The sequence below is a fragment of the Coloeus monedula genome (assembly GCF_965178545.1).
Source record: "Coloeus monedula genome assembly, chromosome: 1".
NCBI classification, from domain to species: domain Eukaryota; kingdom Metazoa; phylum Chordata; class Aves; order Passeriformes; family Corvidae; genus Coloeus; species Coloeus monedula.
This window is the reverse complement of record NC_138781.1, coordinates 90,016,430-90,043,128: the sequence shown is the minus strand read 5'-3', so window position 1 is coordinate 90,043,128 and position 26,699 is coordinate 90,016,430. Positions and strand designations below refer to the sequence as shown.

Below are 26,699 nucleotides of genomic sequence, written 5' to 3'. Positions count from 1 at the left end.
AAACCAAGGAAAGACTGACTATTTTCAGTCAAGCTTATACTACAGAATGTATGGGAAATTAGATCTGCACAAATATGTTAACCCCTTCCAAAGCATTAGGTTTACAAAACGTTGATTTTATGCCTTTATTTGTTCTTTATCCTTTGAAAGTAACGGGGGAAGACATCAGACTTATGAGCATTTTGAAATAAAATGTTAGGCCTGTAGACCACATACTGGTGAGATATTAAACATACTTTTAAAATTTCTTCTGCAGTACTTACAAAGTGAGGAGAAATCACACAGCTGACCACACTGCAGCTACTTAATGCTGCTATAAATAGATCATAATAAGCATGTGGTGTATGTGATTGTCTGTGCTGATAAATGAAAGGGTGTGAATTTTTCAGCATCAGTGGAAAGACGGGAAAAAGAAAAAAACCTTCCTGATTGCAGCTGCAAATGGTAGCAATTTTTCCTTCCTGCATTAATGAATGTAATTCATGTAACGCATATTACATCATTGAACAGCAAAATTCTCACATTCAGTTCACAGACAAAAAGTATTTTAATTAAGAATATCAATGACTAATGACAATCCACTTCCAGAAAAAGCAAAGAAAGACACTTCTTTGGCCATGTAGAAGGAGCTGGGATGCAAATATATTTTATCAGTGTAATAAATTCACTTTCCTAAAACTCTTTACCAAAAGAACATCCTTAAAGACATATTCTGGTTTATTTGTCTGTTTCTAACCTTCCTTTATGTGCAGTATTTGACTGCAAACCTGCATTTTACAGTCTCTAGTGATTGAATCACTTATCTTCTATAAACATCACAAGTTCAAAGAGCTTTCAGCATCATGAACTTCAACACAACATACAAACTAAAATAATTCATTGTCTAGAGACCATAACAAATTTTAATGTGCATTTACAGAGTAAACGGAGGGCTGAAGGGGGTCAAACCAGTCAAAGTGAAAATATGCATTACAAAATCCACACATTACTGAATTACAAACTAAAAAGTGATGTTTAGTCAAAAAAGGAAATAAAGATGTTTCTTGGTGGCACGACATATAGATAATATTAAAAACTGCTCGCATGAGGACCAAAGTATGTCTACTCTGAAGTTATATCACACAGACTGTAAGCAATTTACAGAATTTAAGTAGTTTTGCATATACAGGAATTGCAAAATTAGAGAAAACACACTGAAATATAGAACGCACGCACAAAAAAAAGGATGTATATATATAAACCTCCACACAGTTATCAGGGGTTGGCCTAAGTTGATACTTGCCACTATTGAACAAGAAACAAACAGAAAGACAGGAAAAAACCTCGCAGGGAAAAAAGAATAATATATTAAAAAGAAAAAAGCAAAAAAAACTCAAAAGAAAAATATCCTCCTATGTTTTTCAGAAACAACATCCCCTAGTCTGCTGAGCTGCTTTGTAGAATATATTTTCTCCTCCCTATTCCTCATGCAAAAAAAAGGAAAAAAAAAAAAAAAAAAAGGCTTTTTTATAAAGTTTGTGTGTATTTTATTTATGTTAAATCACTATGGTTTGTTTCATTATTTGGCCTCTTTTTGCTTCCAGGCTGGAACGGTTCTTTCAGCGTAGGAAACCAAATGTCATCCATGGTTAATTCTGTAATAGTGAGGACTCGCAGGCCAACCCCTGAGAAGTCAAGGATGAGGCTTCTCCTTGCCGAAAGAAAAGGAAACTAGGTCTTGCTGTTACAAAACGTTTGATTACATCACACCAGTTCTCTTCAAATAAAATATCAGTGATACGCCAAAGAAAATAAGATATATCAAGAAAACATGTGGTATCCTCTTCTTTTTTATAATATTTATTATATTTTATTTTATTTTATTTTATTTATTTAGTAATTTTGTTTGTACTTCCTGAAGAAGGTGCTCCTTGTGTAGAGATTTAGAGTACATTGGGTGCAGAGTGGTGGTTGGAGGTTAGGGTCAACTTTGCTGTCCGCTCCGTGGATTTTACAGGCGATTTGCTCTTTGCTTTAAGAAGAGAAAGTGATATTGGAAAAAGTCAGCACTTTTAGATTAAAGCAAAGCACCCTTCACAAAGCCACAAACAAGAAGCAGGACAGAAAGTCCATGGCTTGTAGCTATCCTCGCACCTGCGGAAGAAGTTATAAGATATTCGCTCATCTTGCAGATTTCCAATGCTCCTTATAAGGCTGTTTTAAACATATACATTTATTTATTTAATTAGCTCGCCAGGTTGGCTCTGGTGCCCATGAATGTCTTGGCATGCACTGCAAATAACAACACATACAAAGTATTTCAGTCCCAGGGAGGTTTTTTTGTTTTGCTTTGCTTTTTTTCTTGTCTGTCTTTTTAAACAATATTACCCAGTGAAACCATAAAACAAGAGGAACAAAGCCAAACACTTTCCACCTCAAAGTGTTCTTTACAAAATCATTTCCAGCATTGCATCATTGACTGCTAAAAAAATAAAGTCATCTGGTGGCTAAAGAGTGTTTTCTTGTAAACTGGAAGAGATACAGGCAAATGGCTGTGCTATTTACAAGGGGGAAACAGAATGTGAAAAGGTTTGGACTATTTATTTTTGAGAATTTGTATTTTCCCAAACTTTGTTTTCATTCTAAAAAGCTATTAAAACAATAGTCCAAATAATTATTTCTAAACCCATGACTTCATATTTAATATCCAACAGAATAAAACCATTTGGGGCTAGACTAATTAAACTGAAATGTTCACACACCAAGGACAGAAGTATTTAGATGTCTTACATGCCAAGCCTCAGTGCTTGATAACTCCCTGTATCATCTAGAAATACATTCAGAATTTGAAACTAATTACTTGAGGTCAAAACTGTAAATGTAATTTGGTAGCAGTATAAGTAGGGGTTCAGATTATAACAGGTTGATGCATGATTAATAAAATTTGTGTTGTATATTTGAAAAGGATAAATATTATCGATGGTTAGAGCCATCAGTCCTATAACAAGGTAACAATGGTGTTATAAGCAGTCCATGATAATGCTGAACTTGTAATAAATGTTTATTTTTTTAAAAATCTATTAATCATGCATAAGATATTTTTGTAAAGAACTTAATATTAAACTGAATGACAGATTTCACTGCAGCCCCTAAAAGCACATTTTTCTTATCATAAAGAATAGACACAATGAAAGCAAAAAGAACTCCAGGCAAGTGTTGGTTTTTTAAAATTTTCAGATGTAACACCGTTCTCTGTATCTGCCAACTATAAATGCAGCAAGAAGTACTTCTGTTCCTGTCTTTAGTAATTTTTTTCCCTCTTGAAATGGGGATTAAACTAAATCTCAGATTCTAGATAAACACTGCTTACTGTGGTAAATATGTGGCGTGAGATGTTACATATATAGTGGTTGCCATAAAACACTCTCAGTCCTCTGTCACATACACAAGACCATCTAGACAATGGTGATATTTCAATTATACATGTGTGAACTGAGTTGCTAAACAAATATTAACTTTTACATGAAAACTTGTCTCAAAGACATTAGTAATATCTTTCCAAGAGAAGTCCAAGGGAACTCTGAGCTTAGTTTCTACTGAAAGAAGACAGGAGTGGGAAGCCTACTTTTCTCTTGCCCGTCTGATAATGTTACTTGTACTACACTGCTGTAGTTTGGGGTGCTTCTCAGGACACTTGTTCTGTATTGCAAACAAGCAAACACACAAGCAAATTTGCTGCAACTTTTTCCTGTGGATTTTTCTCACACATATAGTATTTACAGCCTTGAACCCGAGTTGAATTTCTGGTTTTGGTTTTACTGTAGCATGACTTTGTTTTCTCTCTGTGTAAAATTTGTCATTGAACAGATTTTTATGAAGGCTTTTCCTTCCTTAATGAGGTTAGCAAAACTCAGTTAGAATCTTTGTTAGTGTTAGATCATTTCCTGTTGTACTGAATTATTTTCACTTGTTTTATTCCATTTAAAAGTTTTTCTTTTTGATTGAACCAAGGAAATATGTCTCACTACAACTCTAATGAAGTCTTTGGTGATATATTTTATCTGCACAAAATATCTATAATGCAACTTCGAAGAATCTCATTAATGTATTTTAAAAGAGTTTTTACAACAATTAATGATGTTACAATTTGAGAATTTTAAAGCTGTAATGTGCAGAAGAGAATAAAGTATGACATAAGTTTAACTTAAAATATGTCACAGTGGAAAAAGCAGCACCGTATTTGCAGACCAAATATTCTCTGATTTTTGTTTCCATTTTGCTTTTTTCAATAAGAAAATCTGCAGATCCTCAAATTAAGGGGTAATATATAATGCATAAACAGAACCTTTGTATTTATAATGTTCAGTTTCTGCATAAATCATGACTTCCCTCCAATTCACTTCACATGTTCTACATGCGTGTTCTCAAAAGAGCAAGATTGTTTATCTTGCAGGGGATTTAGGTTAGAGTACATGCAGCTACTGCAAGGTAAAGCAATTCTGAACACATCAGAAAAAATTAGGGGAAATAACAACTAAAACAATTTCAGTTTCTATGGGAAGAAAGAGGCTATTAGGATTTTTGGAAAAAACTGTATAGACAGTGTCCTCTTCAAGGTTTTGGGAACTGGTTAGTAGATCTTAATCTGGTATAATAGTTTTCAAAATGCTGTCTAATCAAAACAGAGAAATTTTTGGTAATATATCAGCCCACGTACAATTGACTTGCAATATACAGTGACATATATGGCTATTAGGTGTGCTCTCATCTTTTCAGTGATGCTTTATGAAATGAAATTGAAGTTTAAGTATGCTCAGGGCTCATTTTTCTTTTTGAGACGTGAAAAAGAACTGCATTTTTTCTTTTATGAACCCAAGTATTTGTTTAGATTTTGAGAGAGTGAAAGCTACAAAGATAGAATAAGAAAATAGCAAAATTGAAAGCAGCATTTTCAGATTTTTTTCCTATTTCTGTTCTTTCATTTTGGTCGTATTTTATTATTTTGTTTTTCATCTTGAAAAAAAAAAAGTGACAAAAACTATTCATAAATTTCTATTTTGCCTTAGAATCTGGAAGTCATAGGGTGCATAAATCCGAGACTCAATTCCACCATATCCAAATTCAGACTTTCCATACAGATGTGTTTTTAGTATACTATTATGACTAGGACTTGAATAATATCACCTGAACCGTGAGCAAAGCAATATAGGTTAAACCCTGTCTATCTGGCTATGGATTTCCTAAATCGATTACTCATTATCCCACCATTTCAAGCATTATTTTCTAATTAACATAATGAGAGCTAAAAGAAATTTTATTGCAGGTCAACAACACTGGGTAAATCTGGACCGCAATTATGTAATCCTCAAAGACAGTCACTCAAAAGAAGAACTGCAGTGTAATGTATGCTTATATTATTATTAGTTAAACTTCTCTTGATGTGTGGGTCAGACATTCTCACAGTTTCACCTGTCAGACACTGGGAACCAGTTAAATTTTTCTGTTGTCATATAGCTCCCCATTAGTAGTCTTTCATTTCCTTCTACTAACAAATATCCAAAAGGGCAAATGTCCCTGAAATACTTAGCCTTATCCTGTAAACAAATGCTGTATTGCCAAAGGCATGTGATGGTAAGTTTTTGTGCAACAGCATGAAAGATTTGTTCATGCCATTAAAGTGTTTGAAACTGTGTTTTATTCAAATTTATGGTTTACTTAAATGTTAGGAACACAAAGAAAAAAAAAATACTGATAAATAAATATGACCCTAGTGTTTAAAATTTGAAAAAAGAAGTCTGTTCCAAATGCTTGTATTTCATGGCTCATAGTGTATGGACCCCACAGCTGAACATCAATTTTGTTCTGTTAATGAAATTACTTATAGAGCATCTAAGTATAAAATAAAGCCATCAGAAGTTATAAATTCTTAGTAAAATGCAACTGGTCAAAAAGGTAGTTACTCATTGCATGCCTGAATGACTATGATCCCTTGCCTTCACTAAGATATTGACAAAATTTGTGTCTGATACATGGGATTTGGGGATGCAAGCAGGGATGGTTGAATGACTTTGCCCATTTATTTTTCACAGCTGGATGAAACACTGAACTGTAAACTAAGCAGCTGCCTCAGGAATTAAAATTTTAGCATCTTCTATTTCTAAGAGTACCTTACATGGTAAACCACTCTGGGTCTCAAACAGTTTATATCTGCCAGAATTGAAGTTTAGCAAGTTTGGCATTCCTTGTGCTTTCTAAGGTTTAGGATTTCTCTGGGAGGTAATAGCTTCCAGCATTCTGAGCCTCAGTACCTGTCAGAGCCTCTGAAAACTGTCTCCTTACAGTTATGTGTACAATGCACAGTGTATTCTCATACAAATAACAGAAGGAATATGAAAATTCAACAGCATTTCTTTGGTGTTTTACTAAACATATAAGTTTATTTAGGGTATTCTTGATTTTCTTTTAGGTAGTAACCCACTCATCACAGGAAAGACTAATGCCTTAATGGAGTCCTGGTTTTGTTCTGACCAATACAAGTCAAATACAGCCAGTCACACAAAAGTTCATCCCAGATTCTCTGTATGTATTATATGAGGGCAAAATATCAATACATATATTTCAGAGACATATATTTAGGCTGTGCTGGGTGTGAGTTAATTTGGTCTTTCTACTGATTTCTGAAATCACAGAGGTGTTGAAACCCTAGAAGTTTCATTTTTCAGGAATTTTTGCTGAGGTTTTCCATCTTTTAAGTGCCTGGTCTGCTGTTTTGTAACACTTAGCTTTGCTTTATATTGTTAGATTTGAAATATTCTTCTCGTCAGCCCCAGTTGAACCACAGCTGAACCCATATGAAATCATAATTTTGCACTATTTCCATATAAAGTAAGTAAAAGTTCACGTGATATCTGGCTTAATTTTACTGGGACATAAATTAACCATAAGATTACATGGAGGATATTTGCAGTTTTTATGTCCATAAAGATAGGTAAAACCAAGTATGGCTGATTTTATTTGAAGTTTTATTTGAATATGTCTCACGCAGGTTTTCAATAAATAGATTCTTCCCCTCTGGCCTACCAATTGCTATCATTCTTATTCCTCTGAATTGCATAAATCACAATTGTGTTATCTCTTTTATACTGATGGGGTAAATATACCCACACACAGGAAGAAATTTTCTTACCCACAAATGTAAGGTCCCCCTTTCCCTCTTTGGGGGAATGACTTCTCAAGTGCATTTTAGGGCTCAGTCATCTGTGTTTGATTTTGGGGAACTGAATGACTGAATGAAGATGAGCAGTAGGTATCATTCATTTTCAATGAAGATCCTTTTGCCTAGGCTTTCACTACATCTTTCTCCATTGGCTGTACAGTAATCAGCTTAAAATAGTGTGATTTCACATCACATACTGCAGAGGGCAAATGAATTTATCTTACACACCAGAAGAAATTTAGAACAGGTTAAGTATTGAATTTCCCTGAAGTCTACCTAGACTTTGCATTCAGCATGTAGCTCTGTTCATCTGATGTCTGTTACTTTTCTCTTAGTGATGCCCAGAAGAGCAGATGAGAAAGAGAGATGGAATTCTAGATGGATGGCTAATCCTTAGCTTTTACTAGGTAAGGCACCCAGAGGTGTTCAATCTTGTCATAGGGCAAGAAAAGTCACAACTTTCCAACCCTGAATAGAGGAGAGAATTCTTCCAGAAATGTGAACCATAATAACTTCCAGAACTCTTTCTGGGTTATGGCAGGTCACAGCCTTTACTCTGCTGCCAGCTACACCTCGAGTCATGTTCTAGTACAAACTTGAGATGGAAATACTTGGAAGATAAAAAACTAGAGGAGACTTCAAGTATTGGTAGCACGTAGGAAAAATGATACTTGGCTTCAGGCAGTGGTCCAGAACAAGCCATATTAAAACCATGAGGACAACAGATAGTATGAAAGGAGAAAGGAAGAAGAGTGGGACTTTGAACGACCTCTGCATTTGCACAATGCCAAGATGGACACAAGTAGAATTAAGGGTATACTGGTGTGAGCAAACCTGGGATTTATATTCAGATCACTCTCTACATCATTCCTGACATTAACTCCTACCTAGAGAAACATTTAATTCTTGTCATTTTTGTCTTTCTACTAGACATATCTGAGACTCATCATTCCGTGTTTAATTCTTTAAAAAGTGCTCTTGTTCATATCTCATTCTTTAACCTCATGAGTAGAGCCAGGCTTCCTAATTGGGCCATCACGCACTCTGAAGAAGCAAAGATAATCTCTAATGTCATTCTCAAAGATGAAAATGAGATCATCAAAATGATTCAACCCTGTCATCTTTTTCCCTTGAACAGACAGGAGGGAGGTGAGAGATCCTTAAACATATAATTAAAATGGGCAGTTCATCTACATTTATAGATGTTTGTAGTTTTCTGATGAAAATAGCCAAAACTGAGTGTTGAGTTTGAACACAGCTTTTCAGAAAGAGTAACTAGACAGTGTACTTGATTTAGCCCATTTCTCAAACTTCCCTGACTTTCTCAGGAGGATGACAGTCTGGCTACCTGGGACTCCCAGTCACAAATGTCCAATCATCAGCCATTTGTAGCAGATATCCTAATTCTCTTCCTTTCTTTAGCTGGTGTTTGAACTTGCAAAGTTTTAAAATCTCTTCACATGTATAAGTAATGCATTGACTTCAGCTGTTTCTATTTCAGTGAGAGAGTGCTTATTGGAAAAATGGTTGCTAAAAGAGGTGTTTGCACATAGTCTATGAAATTTCAGTGTTCGCAATTTAAATAAAACTTGTGTGAGAAGCAGTCCAGGAAGCAGTGCCTCTTGCAGTAGTTCAAAGCTGAGGGTGCAAGCTCAAGCAAATGCAGTCAATAATTGGTATTGTTTCAGAACTGGAAGCAGGTTTTTTTAACTGCTCTTATCAGCACTGGGCACCTTTCTCTCTCATCCTTCTCTTTCATCCTATCTCTCAAAACCATGGATAAAACATATCTTAGACTTTTTTTAATGCATGACAGAAAAAATATAAACTGGTGCATTTGTATTTATCTGTATGAAATGGCTGTTCTAAAGCAGAAGAATGCAGTTTGTTCTGACTCTCCTGTGGTAACTCATCTTCATCCTATGCTTTCATATAGTTATACCCTATACTGAATGAAGGTGGAATTTAGGCTGTTAACAAAAATTATTCAATTGACTCTTTTTTTAGTAACTGGCTTGTGCTGTTGTAATTAAACATGATTCCAACACAAATTGCTCAGCATTTTTATAATGTATCTATAAATGTGTGCATATTTGATATATGCTACATTTAAATAACCTGTAATGGAGCAATTTTTGAAAGATACCATCAAGTAACAGCAGGAGTTTGAAGAAGAAGAGAATTGCACTTGTCTTTTTTCCCCTTTGCTTTTTGCATCTCGTTAATTCTTTCATCTATTGTAAAGAAAATTTAGGTGGGTGATACTTAGTATTACACTATCTTCTTCAACAGCACTGTCATGATAAATATATACAAAAAGGGTTATTAGAACACAGACAGAATGAAAATTATCATTTTTTGTAAATATTTCAGTATGTGACATGCAGTCCCTTTTCTCGTTTTTCACACCTGACACTTAGGCTCATGCTTGACATACAGTCAACCTGGTCTCCTGTTTATATCATTTATATAAGACCTATTTTCATGGAATTCAGCTAAGTTTCCACTGGATGAGTGTGCTTTCTTCTGATTCCTAGATGGTAAGAGTTTTGAGGCAGGGACCATTCCTCTGATCCTTTGTTTGCCTGGTGGATAGTGCAGTTGTTATAGAGATTAGAACAATGCCTCTGACTAACAGAAGGTGCCTCTGTCTAAGAGCTATGACTCACAAGTTCTTAATGGGTTTAGCTGGAGCAGTTTAAATGATCCTGCCTCCATCTCTCTGCCTCCCCCTCTTATGGAAATTAAACCCCCAACAGTAGGAGTGATACAAGCAAACCCATGCTATCTCTTCATCTATCTCAATTTAAGAGCTCTGTTTTAGTTTATCAGCTGTCATCAATGCCTTTATGACAGTATAGAGGCTTGACACTGTGAACTGGGAAAGCTGAGCAGCAGACATTTATTTCCTCCTGCCATCCAGATTTGGGGCAATAACTTCTGATTGGAGCAAGACAAATACTTTTAGTGGCAGCATTTTAAACTGCAAGAGCTAAATCAGTGTTCATAATCCAAAGACTTCACCCTTGTTATTTCTGTGCTGCAAATAAAAAAACTATATGGTATCACCCCTACAACCACAGCACACTAGTTTGAAAATGGTGGATTTTAAGAATGAAGCTCAAAGTATTTGTGCCAAATACATCTGAGATGTGGGATCAGTCATAACCATGAAATATCATTAATCAATATTCAAAGCCTCTTCAGGTAAAAGATGGTCACTGAATAGTAGATATTGAATGTATGGTAATACTTCAGGAAAGTATAAAATAGGTAGCTGACCTGTTATTTTGGCAGTCCTTCAGACAGGCACAAACCTATGTAGTCATATTTTCTAATATTATAATTCTACTAAAGGGCCTTGCACACTCTGAATTTATAGCTCCCTGTGAGACCTACAGCTAGTTCTTGGCTTTATGACTGATTTATTGTTCCTCCTTGACAAAACATCTTGTCTTTTCAACTCTTTCTTTCAGTGTCACAGAATGAACTGGAGATGGATACACCATCTTCTGTAGTCTTCTTGAGGTCATTTTTATAATCCTTATAGCCCTGTGGCTGTGATTTGGTGGCCGAAATCCTCAGTCAGTGCCACAGGAAACAACAGCAGCAGAGGTAATAACAGCAGTAGAAATAGGAATGGCAGCAGAAGTAGCATCCAGATTTATTCTTTGTGTTTTTGTTGGTTGATGAACATACAGATTGAATGTTTGAAGCACTGCAAATGCAGCTGTGCAACTAACTTTCACATTTTTATTCACAGAAAATTAGGCAGTTTTTTTCCAAGATAGTAGCATTCATGAGTAGGTGGGGGAACAAACTTCAGTGAGGCGGATCTGACCAGAACACCCACACACAGACAGGATAACAATTTGCACTGCCAAAAAGTACAGTGGCAACTTCCTTATGATAGGGTAAAACAGAGTTTGAAGCAGTTTTCTCTTCTCAAGGCAGGCAGCAAGATCATTAGTTGCTCTTCAAACACCATCCAGCTTTATCATCAACAAAGAAGGATTAATTGATTATTACTGTAGTGTAAAGATAGTAACAGTTTCTGGAATATCTTTGAAGCTTTTGAATTGTCTAATCAAATATAAAATCCGTCTCCAGAAAATAAGAAGATACTGAAATTGTTGAGCTTTCTAGCTAGTCTAGGCTAAGGTTTCAAAGAGAAACACTAGAAAAAAGTTGATCAGAGGTGAAGAAAAACCACATAGAAAAAAAATGGACCAACAAAACCCACCATCAAGAATGCCCTTTCCCCTGAATCTGTGAGCTGAATAGAGCAGTTTTCAGGTGTTTTCCTTCCCTTCCTTCAGTTCCCAGAAACCTTCACTGTCCTAAACTTCTTCAGGTGGCACAAGCAGGGCAAAACTTCTATTCTTCATATAATTCACTCTCACATTATAAGTAGAAGAGAATTCCTCTTCATCCTCATCCTTTAGCCAAATTTTTTGCTATTTTAGATGAATTACACCCTTTAGACTTCAGCAGAGTTGTATCCGTTCCAGCCAGCAGATAATTGCACCCATTCTTTTCCATTTTTTGTGATGCAAAGGATTTTCATAATGAAGCAGGGCACCATAGATGGGAAACTTTTGCTTCTCATCAGAAAAAAAGTGAAATATATCCTCTGCTTTGCTGTATATCTGTCAAGTAACAAATGGGTTGTATTCTGAAGCAAGGAAATCCCATCAGTTATTTCAAGAGCAGACCCTGTCACATACGCTGCAATCTCTGAAGACCAGAATTCACAGAATTCACAGATGACCAAGTGCAATCTGTCTGATTGTGAAGCAATGGAAAGCAATTTGAGTGAGCTGACAAACAAATCATACACATCTTTCCCCACCCTTTTTTTTTTTTTTCTCTTCTTCCTTTATTTTCTTCTCTTTGTTTACTGAATGTGTGTCCCACCTGCAATCTTTCTAGTGGTTTTTTATCAAAGAAATTTGTATCAGGCATGTAGAACAGAACTACTGTGATTCTGCTACTCAGGGAACTCTTGAGTGGTCTCCTACCAGATCTTTGCATGTGAATTTTGTTCTAAAGGTGAGGTTAGTCTGAAAGGTTTACTTTTAAGCAGCTAAAAGAAAGGAAGACATATGATTAAGTGCATATGTAGCAAAGACAGACAGTGACACACACCGGTAATGTTACAAAAAGAATAGGAAAGATCTCGGTGCACATGTGCATTATATAAATTACAATGTAGATGGGTAAAGGGTAAAATTATTTTCTTGGGCTTTGTACATTTAGTTTCAGCTGTGTCTGTTCTCACTGTTTCTTGACTAGCTTCATAAGAGACAAAGAATTAATGCAGCATACAAACACCATCATTTTTATAGAAATACGAGTTTCAGTGAAGCTGTTCTGGGTCTAGGTGAACTAAGCATTAGGAACAGGAGTTTAAGTACTCATATGCATTTTGTTCTATCAATAAATATGCACATATAAGAAATTAAGATCTGGGGTTTTTAAAAGAAACATAAGGCATTAGTGAGTTGATTCTGCACTGGAAATCCTGGCCTTAAAAAACAAAAGGGTGGGGGGTTAGCTGCTGTAAAGACCTTGCTTTGTCAATGAATTCATTTGGAACATATTGACACTTCTCAGAAGATATTTACAGTATCAAGGTCAGGAACTAACTAGTTATTAGGGCTACATCAACTAACATGGTTTGAATTGATTACATTATTTCGAGAAGCTGAAAAAAGTAGAGCAGCATCTTTTCATGAAGAGGGAATCAAAGTGTCAATTTCAAGTAAAAGCAGAGATTGCAATTTTTGCAAGTATTCCTGACAACAGCAGAATAAGGTTCAGAACAATAAGAACAAAATGGTCGCTTGGCTTTTGCTTTCATGAAGTACAAAGGAAACAGAAACTTGACTTATTGCTATGCCACAATCAAAGTAATGGTTGGTGCCTCCCGACATTATGGGTACTCAGTTTCTAAAACAGCAACTATGAAAGCCAAAGATTCTCTTAGTGAAGAAAGCACTAATGGTGGCTGTCACCTTAACGGAGGCTAGAGCAGACATTTTGTTCCATTGCTTTAAGAGGAGATGGAACATAAATTAAAAAGAATTTAAAAACCCAACACATAAGCTGGTTTATATCCTAAAAGATTCCAAACTGGACATAAAATTTGTGTTTAAAATAGGTTGATGGTAAAACATTCCTAGATTCTCTAGATAAAAATGGAGACAGGGGTAATGTCCTCAGTTTATCAGTATCAACAGACTGAAGAAAAAAGTTTTCATCCTTTTTTTTGCATTCATGCCTGATGATCAGCTTCTCAGTGTGATTTATGATGCCAAGAATCCAGGTCATTGGGCCCACATAAATACCACCTTTGCCTTTGAGCTCCTTTTCAAGTCACTCGCTGGAATTCTGCCATCATCATAGGAATTTCTGGCATGTAGATAGCTTAATAGATGGATCTGTTACTTCATGAAAGAATGAAAAGTTGCTAGAAATGTGCAGAGTCTGTATATAAGCAGTGAGAAAATTGACCTAATTGTCACTTCTTCATTTGTAATTCTCTGAGACTGATCTTCTTGAGTCTGAAAAGCAACTAATGGCTTTGAGCGCTTTAACAGAGCATTGGCAGAACAGGAGGAGTTTGGGGGATATAGTCATTCTCAGTGCAACAAATGCTTCAGCTGATTTTATTGCTATAAATGTTGAGTGATTTGAATGCAGACAGCAGAGTTTAGATTTGTATCCATGAAACAATGACATTTGCTGCAGCTTGGAGATTATTTAGCTTCCTTTCACCTGAATTCATTTTTGTTCTTGGGCCCCATTTAATTGAAGCATTCCTTAGAATTACAAAGCTTTGTCATAACTCTGTGCTTTTACCTTTGGACTAAGGTTGTTATGAATTATGCAGGAAAAAAAAATGTCTGTCACTCCACCTACATAGGACATTTTCTGGATATATGCAGATTACTCTGTCAAATTACTTAGATTCCCTTTAAACTGTGATGGGTTACCTCATTTGCTGCAGCCCATAATTATGAAATGAAAGGGTCAAGCTGTGTTGGCTTTGACTTCTGCTGTCCTGACTTTTTTGACTTTGGGGTAGTCATTTAATGCTTCTTAGTACATTATATGAAGATTCTCTGTGGGAGATGTTCTCATTAGCTATTTCTTCCTGTATTGAATCTCCATTTTGCTTACAGTAATAAATATTTTTTTTTTACACTCACATAATATTTTTCAGAGCAGTGCAAAATACTAAATGGACCTCATAGCACTTTGTCAGCCATGGCTATATAGCTCCCTGACAGTTATCACAGATATTCTTACTTTTGAGCAAAGTAGGAGAATAGCAGAAATATCTATTCAGCTGGGACGTGCTGATGTTTTAGAATGGTACTGACTGTAAACTGCTTTTATAGAGCTACATAGTAAATATCTATTGTCAAGAAATAAAAGAAATTCTGCAGTGTACTCCAGGATAGAAGGAGCCAAGTAGAATGCTACCTACCTTTTAAAAATAAAATTTGGGTAAAACTATTTATATAATCAGAATCAGTTTTTCATGTATTAGTAGCTGAGTCCTTCAGCAGTAGCTGAATACAGAATTCCCAACAATTTCACAGTGTCATGTTTCCCATTGTTGTAGATGTATTTCACAATAATCTGTGAGCATGGCAATAAATATGGCCAACAACCACGTACCAACTCTCTAATACTAGAGAATATTTAATACAATTACCTATGGTTAATAGTACTTTTCTCTTCAAGCAGCATTGCTGCAGTCAATGTTTTACTCAACATGAACAAACATCACAACCTGTACCTCCTTCAAGTAAAAATATGTACTTAATCACGATACATTTGTATTCAAACATGTTTCTATGTTCTAGGCTGGATGGATACATTGCTTACATATAATGAAATCACACAGCAGTCTTGTGCATGCATAAATATGGCTAGCACGTTGTTAAAGAGGGGAAGACCTTTTCATTTGATAAAGTAAGGAGGATGTGTTGATTTTGTGTCATAAAAAGGTGCACTATTAATGTCCGTGACACCTCCTTTCTGTTTTCTTTGAGGTCTCAGAACTGACATCTCCCCTCCCTCAGCTGACGTTGCTCCTCTAAGTTAGATAAAGCTAAAACTCCCCACTTGTCCACTGTATTTCTATTACTGTAGAACAACTGTAAAATGGAATGAAAATCTGAATCTCACTATAGCTGAAAGAGTCAGGCCAAGATATTCTCAAGTTAAGAAAGCAAATCTTGGATCTCAACAGCTGAACTGATGTTTAAAACATCTGATATGTTTAAAATAACTGATGTCAAAAATATCACCAATAATTTGTGTAGCAAGTGACCATTAAATTGAAATTAAGCATTAAGTGTGATTCCTGGTACACTTTTATTTCTTCAGTAGATAAGCTACACCTCTGATGAATGCAGCATTTGTCTGTGCTTTGTCATAAAAAAATGAACTGATAAACTAACTTACATTTTATCTGTTCAATTTTTAAATTATTCAGGATTGGGATTGTCTGTACTTGATCTAAATTAATCTTTGCTCAAGTAAAAAATTAAAGACTCATTTTTGGTTTTTTTTCTTTTTTTTTTTTTTTTTTTTAACAGAGACCTTTCTGTGTAATAACCTACAAGCTCTCAAGTAACAAATATCCAGTAATCAGTCAAGACATTGCTTGGACTAAAGACATAAACAATACTATAAAGTCAATTATATATCCAAAATGATTTAGTGGATTAGCTGTTTTGTTCACACTTTGGCCGCAATGCAGTATAGTCTGTTGCTACATATTTCATAAACCTCTGACTATTTTAATAAATTTCACATAGGATGGAAAAAACCACAGAATTTTCACTTTAAGAAAAAGTCTGCTGCTTTGAAATGTATGAGTCCAATGGAAAATAAGAAGTATATGCATTTATCTGAAAGGAAAGCCATGGTGGAATGGTGGTTTTAAATCAAGTGAAATATTTCTTTTCTTCTAACAGCTTAGACATTTTTTGGAAGAGCTAAAAAATGAAAATGGCTCAATTTCAGGGAAAAAAAACTGAATGTAACTTTTACATAAATATTAAAAAGTGTATACAGAGGCAAAATAATGATAGTAGATGCACCAACATTTTAACAGCAATAAGAAATTTTATATGAATGATCATATTGTTCCAATCTGTAAGGAAATGTATTTTCCTTATAAAAAAGTCTTTCTAACTTTTCTTGCCTGTAACTTGAAAGTGATTTCACAATAGGTGTGCTATGAAACTTGTTGTATTCACAGTTTTTGATTTAATAACACACTAGCAGAAAAATGATGCATCAAAGCTAATTAGCTTCCCTTACATATTTTAAGGTGGTTGTGATTTTGTGCCTTACATTGGCCCTTGGTGTAAATAGAAGTAACTCAGAAACCCTTAAACTTGCACAGTTTGTTTTTCAGAGGATATTTAATCATTTACAACATCTCAAATTTTTATCCTGTCCATCCTCTTTTGCCATCATATAGAACTGCACCTCCTGTATATTTGTGTACCTTTCCATAACTGTGAATTTTACAGTATCAGTGTAGAAGATGAAGACTGATATTGATTATAGGTTATGTATACAGTGCTGAAAAAAATCCCCCCAATAAAATGTATAGAATTTTAATTTCTACATGACAGACAATGGAGGCATTGCCATTTTAACCCTTGATTCAAAGCCAATGATCAAGCACCTGAAGATGATAAACACACATTCTCTGACACACCCATGGTCTTTCTAAAGCCTACACAACAAAGAAACTATCTGGTGTGTCTAAGGTCTGCTAAGATTTAGAAGTCAAGGTCCTTATGAAAATAGAATTGACAGTAAAAGTAGATTAATTTTAACAAACGTTGAAGATATGAGTTAGGTGACTGGTGTAAAATAACTTGGGAAGGATCACATCTGGATGATGTTTTATTTAATTTATCATGCACAGACATCTTAAAATGAGATGAGTCATTCACTAACATGCCCCTGTCTCTTCACACACACTACAAGGAAAGCTAAGCTTTGATTTGAGAGCTAGCCTTAGGTGGGTAAAACCAGCAGAGATAAAATCCACATACAGAAGTTTAAGGACTTTTGCTTCTTCTGCTCAAAAATTTATTCTTCAGATTTTAGGAAGTAAAGAGATAGCACGAAGAAGAGAACCAGAGAGAAGGAGGAATAAATGAGCACCACACTCTTCCTAGTCACAATTCCTGGTTACCTTGTTGATTTAACCTCCTTTTACATGCTGGTAAGCAATCAAATGAAAGCTCAAAATGCTTTACCATACCTGATTGTGGACTTTGTTTGGGGATTTTGGCTGCTGCTTCGGGGCTGGAGGTGGTACGCACACGCTGATTGGCAGAATTGTGGATGCTACTTGGGACGGCTGCTGAGATGTTTTTACGAGGTTTCATGTCTTGCAACCACATTGGAGATGCCTCAAAGGCTTGCATTCGCCGAGAGTGGCTGTTAGCATTGACTTTGAGAAATGCCTGGGCCTTATATTCCTGAAGGTCTCCATAGTTGGCATCGGTCACCCTGCACTCATACAAGCCTTCATCCTTTTTCCTCACTTTTGAAATCTGCAGCTTGTGGGAGATATCATTCCCTTGTACTTTCACTGTCTGCAAATTTTCCAGGGAAAAAAAAGAACAAAGGAAAGAACGTTGTCATGAATTCTTCTTCCTTTGGGAAAACTCTATGGACATAGAACCCAATTACTCAATGGTGTGATTGTGCTTACTGCAGGGAAGTTACATCAAGGATGAATATGGCTAATTGTATCTATGAGGATGCCTGACGTCTTGTTTCCAAATCTGCTTGGATGGTTTGCTCTGAAATCTAATTAGCCTCAGACAAAAAAACCAAACTACCATGCGCATTCCAATTAATTGCTTACGATCATGAACATTCTTAATGAGCTTTCTTATGTAAACCTGGTATCTGTGCACTTTATTGGTTAAACCTTTCCAGTTAGTGGGCTTTACTGAATAATTCAGTTTCTGAACTAGCGCATTAACAATTTTGCTGGAGATGTTTGCCAAGATTTAAACTATGTTAATAACTATTTATTAGATTAACTTGTACTATTCACTACATTGAAACTGTATATTTTACATTCAGTTTGTCTCCTTCAAGTGTGTCTAAACTCTTGGTATCTTTTTGTGTTAATAGTAACAAGACGTCTTGTGTCAGGTTGTTTGTTTTGTCTTGTTTATCTGTGTACTTATTAGAAGCACATATTCAGAATCGTTTTAAGAGCTGTCAGCTAAAATAAGGCTCCTGATTTATTTTTAATTATTTTTAATGTCTGAGGGCAACATAATATATTTTTATTTTAGATAATTAAAATACACGAGTAAATTATACATTCAGAAATGTGTGATAGGTATTAAGATGCATTGGAAAAAGTTAACATAGATTCCTTTCTGTATGTTCATCACTTTAGAGAATTTATATTTAATTAATTTTCTATTACTCTCTCTCTGAATTAATATCTGTTGCCTCACAGGAAGCCTGTTAAAAGGTATTCAGTGGGATATAAATCTTCAGCTTTGAAGAACTTCTGAACCTGGTTAACTTCCAAAGTTACATAAACATGGATGCAAAGGTTGCTTTTGTGTCATCAATGACAGCCAATAAGGAGACATCAAGATGATGAATACATGGTGGATCACAAAAATAGAGAACTGTTAGATTGAAGCTAGACACGTTAGTGGGGATTGTACGACATATTACTTCTGCTAGCTTGGCCTGCTGTAGTCACCAGTGTTGGCAAGGCACCTATTCTGCCTTCTTGATAAATTGAAGAGCAATACTTGTGAATATGTCATTGCTTTAAGATACTGGATGGACTTAATAGCCTGTTGTGTTGTACCCAGCTCTGAATTTATACTTGGCAAACTGAGTTGAAAGTATGGATTACATACTTACAGGCATAATGTATGCAATATTAATTGCACAAAAAGTGCTGCATAGTTATTTAAAACGAATTCAATAATAATAATATATCTCTACTGAACAATTCATGTTCAGCAAAAGGATTAAAGAAGATTCATAGGAACAGAAAGAGGATTCATAGGTCATATTGTGCCTTCATTTGCTCCTATGCAAAAGCCACAAAGTTAACAGTGTTGCAGAGCCCTGATGAAAAACAGAATTTGTTTTGACTTTTGCATTTGAAATTTAGAAATTGTTGCAGTCAGCACAGATGCATGTTTTCTGTTTGTGCTGGTTTATCATTTAGAACAGATAGAAACAGTGTATTTCAGCACATATTTAGCATTTTTGAATATATTTCCTAAATGCTCTTAAACGTTTTCTCTTCATGATGATAATTTACAGTAGTACTAATGGAGCTGTGTATGCTTTAAAAAAAAAAGGCTATGTTTGTAAAAAGTAGATTTAGACATCTACATAATGTTGACTTTTTAAATTACAAATATAAAATAAGTGTTTTATGCAAGCTTACAGGAACACTATAAATACCCCATCATCAATTATTATTATTATTATTATTATTATACATAATGAAAGAGATTTGTAACTTCAAAGATGAGACAAGCTTTACAACCTATGTTGTGTCTCAGTTCCTATGTATTACTACAGGGATTCCAAAGGAGCCAGTATTGATAAGGAATGAATTATCTGCTAGCCCTATGTCTAGTGGAATAGTATCCAAGGACCACATGTGAGCCTCATTTGTAAGATAGTCTACAAATGCAACTGAAGATATGGTCCATGACACAAATAGTTTCTAGTCGATGGTGAGAAGTATCACAGAAAACATAAATATGGCCAGAATATGTATTGTATTGAACACAGCATATATGAGTTCTCATTTATAAATGCCCTTCAGCTATACTTAGCTGCACTTTGACCTGATGCAATTACTTGGTTTGTTATTTGTAGGCATCAAAAAGCAGCAGAGTAAAGGATTTGTCAGAAATCATTCCCCTTTATTTGTTGCTGGTTTTAAGCTTTGCTGCTACTTAAAGCCTTGTCTGCAGCTAAAAATCACTTCCAAAGCGATTGTGCCAGGCAAAGGGAAAACCCCTCTGGGCTCAAAGGGAATATTCATGCTGCAGTATCTGCTAAGTATCTGTGTCTTTCCACTGCAGTGAGCACCACACCATCATCCCACCACCAGACATTTCTTGGGATGCTGAGGGAGGAGGGTCTGAGCTTTCTGAGGTCAGAAGCAGCCTTCTGGCTGTCCCTGACTCAGGACATGGGGCTGCTGTGGAAGGCATCCTTTCCCTGCAGGGAACAACTGGAGGGGGAATGGAGCAATGCTGCTTATAATTCTGTTGAGATAAGATCCTGGTTTAATCTCCAAGCAGCAGATTGGTAACTCCGGTGTCAGAATTTCCCTTTTGTAAAACAGAGTCTCAGCGGCCAGGATTTGAGATTACTCCCAATGGGGAGGTTTTGTCCAAAGCCTTTCTGAGCTTTTTTTTTGCCTGCGGGTATGGACCTGAGACAACACCCATTTAAGCAGTTGCACACACCGCTAAAGGAAAGTGCAGCTTCATGGACAAAATTCAGCCTTAAAACCAACTTTGGAGTGCTAAGGGAGACTCAGCAGTTACCCAGAGTAAATGAAAACACGAAATACAAGGATGGGTGCAGACTGAATTCTTCACAGGGTGCAAACAGGGTGTGCCAATGGTCTTTGCCTCGGCCACGCCGGTAGATGCCTCCATGTCCAGGGGTGTGGGGGGCTGCATGGGGCAAGGCTGTCCTGACTCCCTCTGCCGGGGGCGTCAAAGAAGTAGAAACAGATTTATAGAATCAACTATTTAGGTTGGAAAAGACCTCTAAGATCCTCGAGTCCAACCACTGAGCTGCGGGATGCCAGCTTCCCGCAGTCTGCCGTGCGGGTGGGGAGAGGAGAGGATGAGGGGCAGGACGGACTCGGCGATCCGAGGCTGGGTGGGCCCTGACGGGGGAAGGAACCCCAGGCCGGCGGGGGCTGCCCGCGCCCTGCGGCGACACTTACGCTGATCTTCGTGCCGTCGCTGTCCAGGTCCCGCTCGGGCAGGAGCTCCACCTGCAGGGAAAGGAGCGCCGCCGTGGGTCTCTGGCCCCGCGCCCCACTCCGCGCCCCCTCCCGCCCCGCCGCCGAGCCCGTGGAGCGGCGCGCCGCGCCTGCCACCTGCGGGCCGCGCCGGGGACAGCCAGGGAACAGCCGGGGACAGCCGGGAACAGCCAGGGACAGCCGGGAACAGCCGGGAACAGCCGGGAACAGCCGGGGACAGCCGGCACGGGCGCCCGAGGGGCATGGACCACCGGACCCGCCACCCTCCCGCCTCGCTTGGGCGTCTCTTCGGAGCGGCTGAATGCCGAGCCCGGTGACGACGTGACTGCGGCCACAGGAAGGAGCGTCCCCGGATGGCAGTGTGAGCGGCCCCTCCTGTCCCGCTCAGAAGGATGAAATCACGCTGTTGACTGATTTTGGTTTTTTACTTCTTTAGGGGCATTGGTTCCCCCCTGCCTCCCCCGCCCCCTCCAAGGGTGTGCCCTCCTGTGGCAGCTGCGTACGGAGTTACGACTGCCAACTCGACTGAGCTAGCTGGAAATTGGGAGGCACGTGTAGGATCTTGCCTCTTGGGAAATACAAAATTCCCACAAGGAGCAATCTTTGAACAGCTGCTTTCCAAGGGAAAATGAAATAGGGAAAAATAATAATAATAAAAAAGAAAAGTGTGGGGAGGAATAGACTTTGGAAAACCTGTGTGGTTTTATGAACAGCCCTGGCTGCATCATGGAAGTGACAGCACCAAAGGCACCAACCCCTGAGATGGGCATTTTCCTCTGCAGGTCCCTGTTCTGTTATTTCACAGTCAAAATTAAGTTCCTAGGGAGGTACAGAACCTCTCTCAGCTCCTTTCCTCTGGTCTCCCTTTCTCTCCTTCTCTCCTTTCCTCTCCATCCTTTCTGTAGCATTCTCCAGATGGTTTTAGGACCCCATGGCAGAGGATCAGTACCTGAGTGCCTGTCACCTCAGCTCCAGCCTCTTGGTCCTCAGCCGCCCGCAGAAACCACCACTGGATCTCAAGGTACACCGAAGTAGAGCCACTTTGGAAAGCACAAGACATCTCCACGTTCTGCCCTTCAGTGGCCGTGACATTTCGGGGAAACTCTGTGAATTTTGCTGTAAAACAAATGCATAACATAGTGGGATCTCCTGCTACCTACTGATCGTTTATGGTCTGCTTCTTGTGTTGCCTTTTTTATTCTTTCCTCTCCCCCACCCCCTTTTTAAATTCTGTTTTCTTTTCTTATTCCCCCTCTTTTCAATTTTTTTTCCCCCCGAGTTTCCCACACATTATCTCCCCTGGGTATTCTCACACCCAGGTATGTTTTTCCTCCCTTATGCACAAATCCACCCTCTTTACACTCTCAGTTCTGCTCATGGGAAATGCTATAGATCCCCCTGCTTGCTCCCATGAGCTAGTGAAGTTTCACATAATTAGGTCCGAATACCCTTGGGCAGAATGCAGTATTTCACCAGACTCACTGAGGGATTTTGTACAAGACCAATTTAGGAGAGGAAAAAAATCGGACTGATTTATTGTATTATGTAGGGCTGAGCTGTAGACCTGTAAATTGTTAAACGTTGCACAGCCAGCCGAAGCAGCTGTTGGCACAGGCACCTCTGGGTACTCTTCTGAGTGAGTGTTACAATCACTTGTCAAATGTCCTTTTCAAAGGCTTTGCCTGAGTTCCTTACTCAGATTCTCAGAACCTCTGCTTGCATAATCAGAGCAAAAATCAATTCACCTTCTGTTTCTCAGTCCCAGCAGACACTTTCTAGAACCAACCTTCATATTTGTATCTCAGTCCTTCAACAAACAGGATCTACCCATTTCAGTTTACCACTTCTAGGTATAAAAGCTAATGCTGATAGGCATAGTCCAAGACATCAGTAATTCTTTAAGTCTCAGGCTTTACTTCCTTCTCATCCTTTCTTATAACTTACTTGAAAATTGTACAACGTAATGAATCATGATAGTCAAGTGAGGGGGACTGCAGACAAACAATCTAATAAATAAATGCCATGTTTCAAGAAGAGGAAAATTTGGAAAGACTCTGCAATGTCGCTTTCTGTTATGAATTGTTAGAGATTGACTAGAGCATATTATTATGTGAAGGAAATGTGATGCGAAAGAAATATTGCTCATTGTCTCCTCCCCTCTTCCCCTCTCTTTATCCAGTCTTCCTAGCCAGCCTGGAATTGTTGGGATAATTTGGTAAGCAGTGTTACTTCTCTTTCCCCTTACATTTGTACCTGGCAACAAATACTTTCGAAGCTGCTAGCTTTATATTCCACCGTGCCCCTTTTTCTGACCCCCACCCCCACCAGCCAGCGCTTGCTAGTCACCGAGTTAAACTGGCAAAAGGACCGTGCATTTTTGTGTGTGTTCGGGGCTAGTAAGTTTGTTTGGGGGTTTTTTTGGTTTTTTTTTTCTCGGTTTGTTCCACCTCTGCCCTCCTGGTCAGTACGCGTGAGCGGCGTGGGGACGCGGAGGGGAATACTGCCAGCATTCCCCCCGGTGGCACCGCCAAGCGCAAAGCCGCGGGGAGCTGCGGGAAGGGGAGGGCGAGCAGGGAGCAGCGGGCAGGGGGCGGTGGGAGGGGGCAGCCGGCGCAGGACCGGGATGGGGCAGCGGGCGCGGGGGTGGCCCGGCGCGATCTGTCCGTGGTGCTGACGGCGGCGCCGCAGCCCCGGGGTCCCAAACAACCGGCTCCTGCAGCGCCGGGGCTGCTTGAAATGCAAGGCGCGCCTTTCGGCGGAGAGGGAGGGAGGAGGGCGACGGGGGTGGGGGGAGGTATTCAGAGAAGTCGATTTTGGTTTTTTCTCCCCTTTTTTTTTTTTTTTTTTTTGGTGGAGGGAGAGTGGTAGAAATGCACATAGTCACGAAATAGGAATGAAGGTCTGACTGAAGACTGCAGGATAATGAGAGGAAGGGGAACGCAGCACGGAAGGAGACTGCAATATTTTAAGAGAAGCAGTAGGTTTAGCCAGCCGGTACTTGGTCTGAATGCAATAATTATGCATGCACGGGTAGGTGCTTATTGTTTGCAAACATGCCTATGTAACAACATGCACAACCCAAACACATGCATGTCCATTCCCCAGCGCCCCTTCACTCTTCTGCAAGGTGCCTGTTATTCCCCTCTTTGCATTCAAGTAAAGCAAGCCTGTTATATTTCTACTTTGGGGAAACTTCTCACTTCTTTTCCTATTTACAGACAATTTTGTCTGTGCAAACCAAGTGTAAACCTGATGCTCGGTGTCCTCATCTCTTACACATTTTGGTTGTTTTCCTTCTTTTCCCCTTTCTTCCTTTCCTTTCCCCCCTCCCCACCCCAATTCTGTACTCAGTCTGTTTTAGCATAGCAAACCACACACTCGTATTTGACAATAAGTGATCTTACCTTGGGTAGAAAGTCCTTGTTGAATATACATAACTGAAAAGAAAATGAATCCAATATAAGCTAGAAAGATCCCCATCATTCCAAGATGAAGAAGTCACATCAGGGTAAAAAAAAAAAAAAAAAAAGCCAAAGGTGCCCTCAAAAGAGAAAGAACTGATATATAAGTGTATGTATGTATTTCAAATATATGAACAGAAAGAAATTTGCTATGTTACAAAAAGGCTCTGTATTGTAGCTCTAGCTGCGACACTGGCAGCATTCTGCTGCTCAGTGGAGTCTTTTTCTTTGAGAAGAGCGAGTATTGCAATACAGTGTGGTTCAGATGAGCTGTCTCAGGCGCTGTGTTGCTTGAAGTCCAGATACAGACTAAAAAAACCACAAACCGTTGAAAAGTGGGTATCAGCTGCCTTCTGTGCCTTTTTTCAGCTACCTGGCAGCTTCGTCCAACGTCAGCTCTTGCTGCTTAGGATGGCGTGATGACTGCCCTCCCTACTCACTGATCCAGCTTGGGAAGAGAGGAGTAGGGGAAAGAAAAGGAGGGGGGGAGGGGGGGAAGAAGAGAAGTCTACTGTGCTTGTATTGCTTCAACTTTTCCTTCTAATGGCTGCGATAATGCCTTTAACCCTTCCCTCTCCCTCCCCATACTCTACACCCTCTACCTGTTCTAACTTCTACTGGTTCTGATGCTGGGGTAAATCTGCAGGATTTTTGGTGTGCTTCTTTGGTTTTGGGTTGTTTTTTTTTTTTTTGTTTCTTTGGGTGTTTTGGGTTTTTTGTTTGTTTTTGTTTTTTTTTTTTTTGAATAGTGTACAGCTTATGACAGAGCAGGGAGCTTTTATTGTACTGATGTAATCTTCAATCTTACATCCCAAAACACTCAGTGGCTAAGAGGGCAATGCAGTGGTTTGATTTTTGGTGAGTTAAGCTGTTTCTGTTTTCTCCTTTTTCTTTCCCTCTTACAGGGTCTGAGGGGAAAATAGTTACTCAGTAATCAGTAATCCTGTCGCAGTTGCTATTGCCTGCTCCAAATAACTATGCTTCTAGCATCTTACATTAAAATTACTTCATTTTGTCATCAAAGACAGATAAAGAGGATGATACTTAGAGTGTGCTTAGGTTACATTATACATGTTTCTACAGAAAAATATTTAGCTAGATAAAAACGGATTTTCATACCTTACGGATTACTCACATTAATATATGTATGTATGCACACCAGAGAAGCTGTTTATAGTATATTAAAGAATGCTTCCTCCTGCAGTGAATGCTTCCTTCCTTGTTCCCTGTTTTCTGCCTATGTATATTAAGAACGTTCAGATAAGAGACTAATCTTGACAGTGTTAGGTATTCAAAATACCCTGAAACACATTTGTACTGAGAGAAGTTCTCTGGCTGAAATCGCCCTGCTGCTTGTAGTAGGAAGCCATCTAGAAAGTGCTTGTTGCACTAAGCAGTCACCAAATACCTTCTGAAGGCTGAGACAAAGACTAAATACAAATTGAAAAGAGCACCTGATAGTCACTCAGCCTGCCAAACAGCTGAACTTAACTGCTAATCACAAACTAAAAAAAGCAACAAGCCAGTAGCAAATTAAGAGTATTTTATCTGCACAGGCAGTACGTTTTTCTGGAACAGGACAGGTTCTGTCATTCTTGGCAATGGGAGTGCAGCAGTTGCACAATGGTACAAGATGCAACTTTCACCTTACTCACTGCACAAGCCAAATTATTGCATGCATACAAGACATCTGACATAGCTGCAGAGATCTCTTTCACAGAACTGATGATATCTGACTGGAGAACAATCTTTTTTTCTACCATTTTAGCTTCCTTTTTTTTTTTTTCATAATTGCATGAGTTCCCATTTTTATTTATGAAAAGAAGGAGCCATTTCTCCATGGCAATAGCCTATTCCAGTCATGTCATAACTTAAGCTTAGCAAAAATTCTGAGTGAAAAATTAATACAATAAATCAAATATAATTTAAATTATTAAAATGATCCCCCAAATGGGAAAACATTTGTGTTACTTGAAAGATTTCC

At 38.2% G+C, this 26,699-nt stretch overlaps 1 protein-coding gene across 2 annotated transcripts; it reads right to left on the bottom strand.

The window, feature by feature from the left end:
- Positions 1-1,922: 1,922 nt before the first annotated feature.
- Positions 1,923-24,737, bottom strand: VSTM2A (V-set and transmembrane domain containing 2A; the record flags this gene model as incomplete). Of its 2 annotated transcripts, none has more annotated exons than XM_082278843.1 (5): positions 1,923-2,011; positions 17,502-17,838; positions 21,216-21,266; positions 22,204-22,370; positions 24,659-24,737. In XM_082278843.1, the coding sequence occupies 5 exons, from the start codon at positions 24,735-24,737 to the stop codon at positions 1,923-1,925; spliced, it is 723 nt and encodes a 240-aa protein (XP_082134969.1). The 2 variants fall into 2 exon arrangements, with proteins under 2 accessions (XP_082134969.1, XP_082134970.1); XM_082278844.1 differs by lacking the exon at positions 1,923-2,011 and adding an exon at positions 2,057-2,133.
- Positions 24,738-26,699: the final 1,962 nt, after the last annotated feature.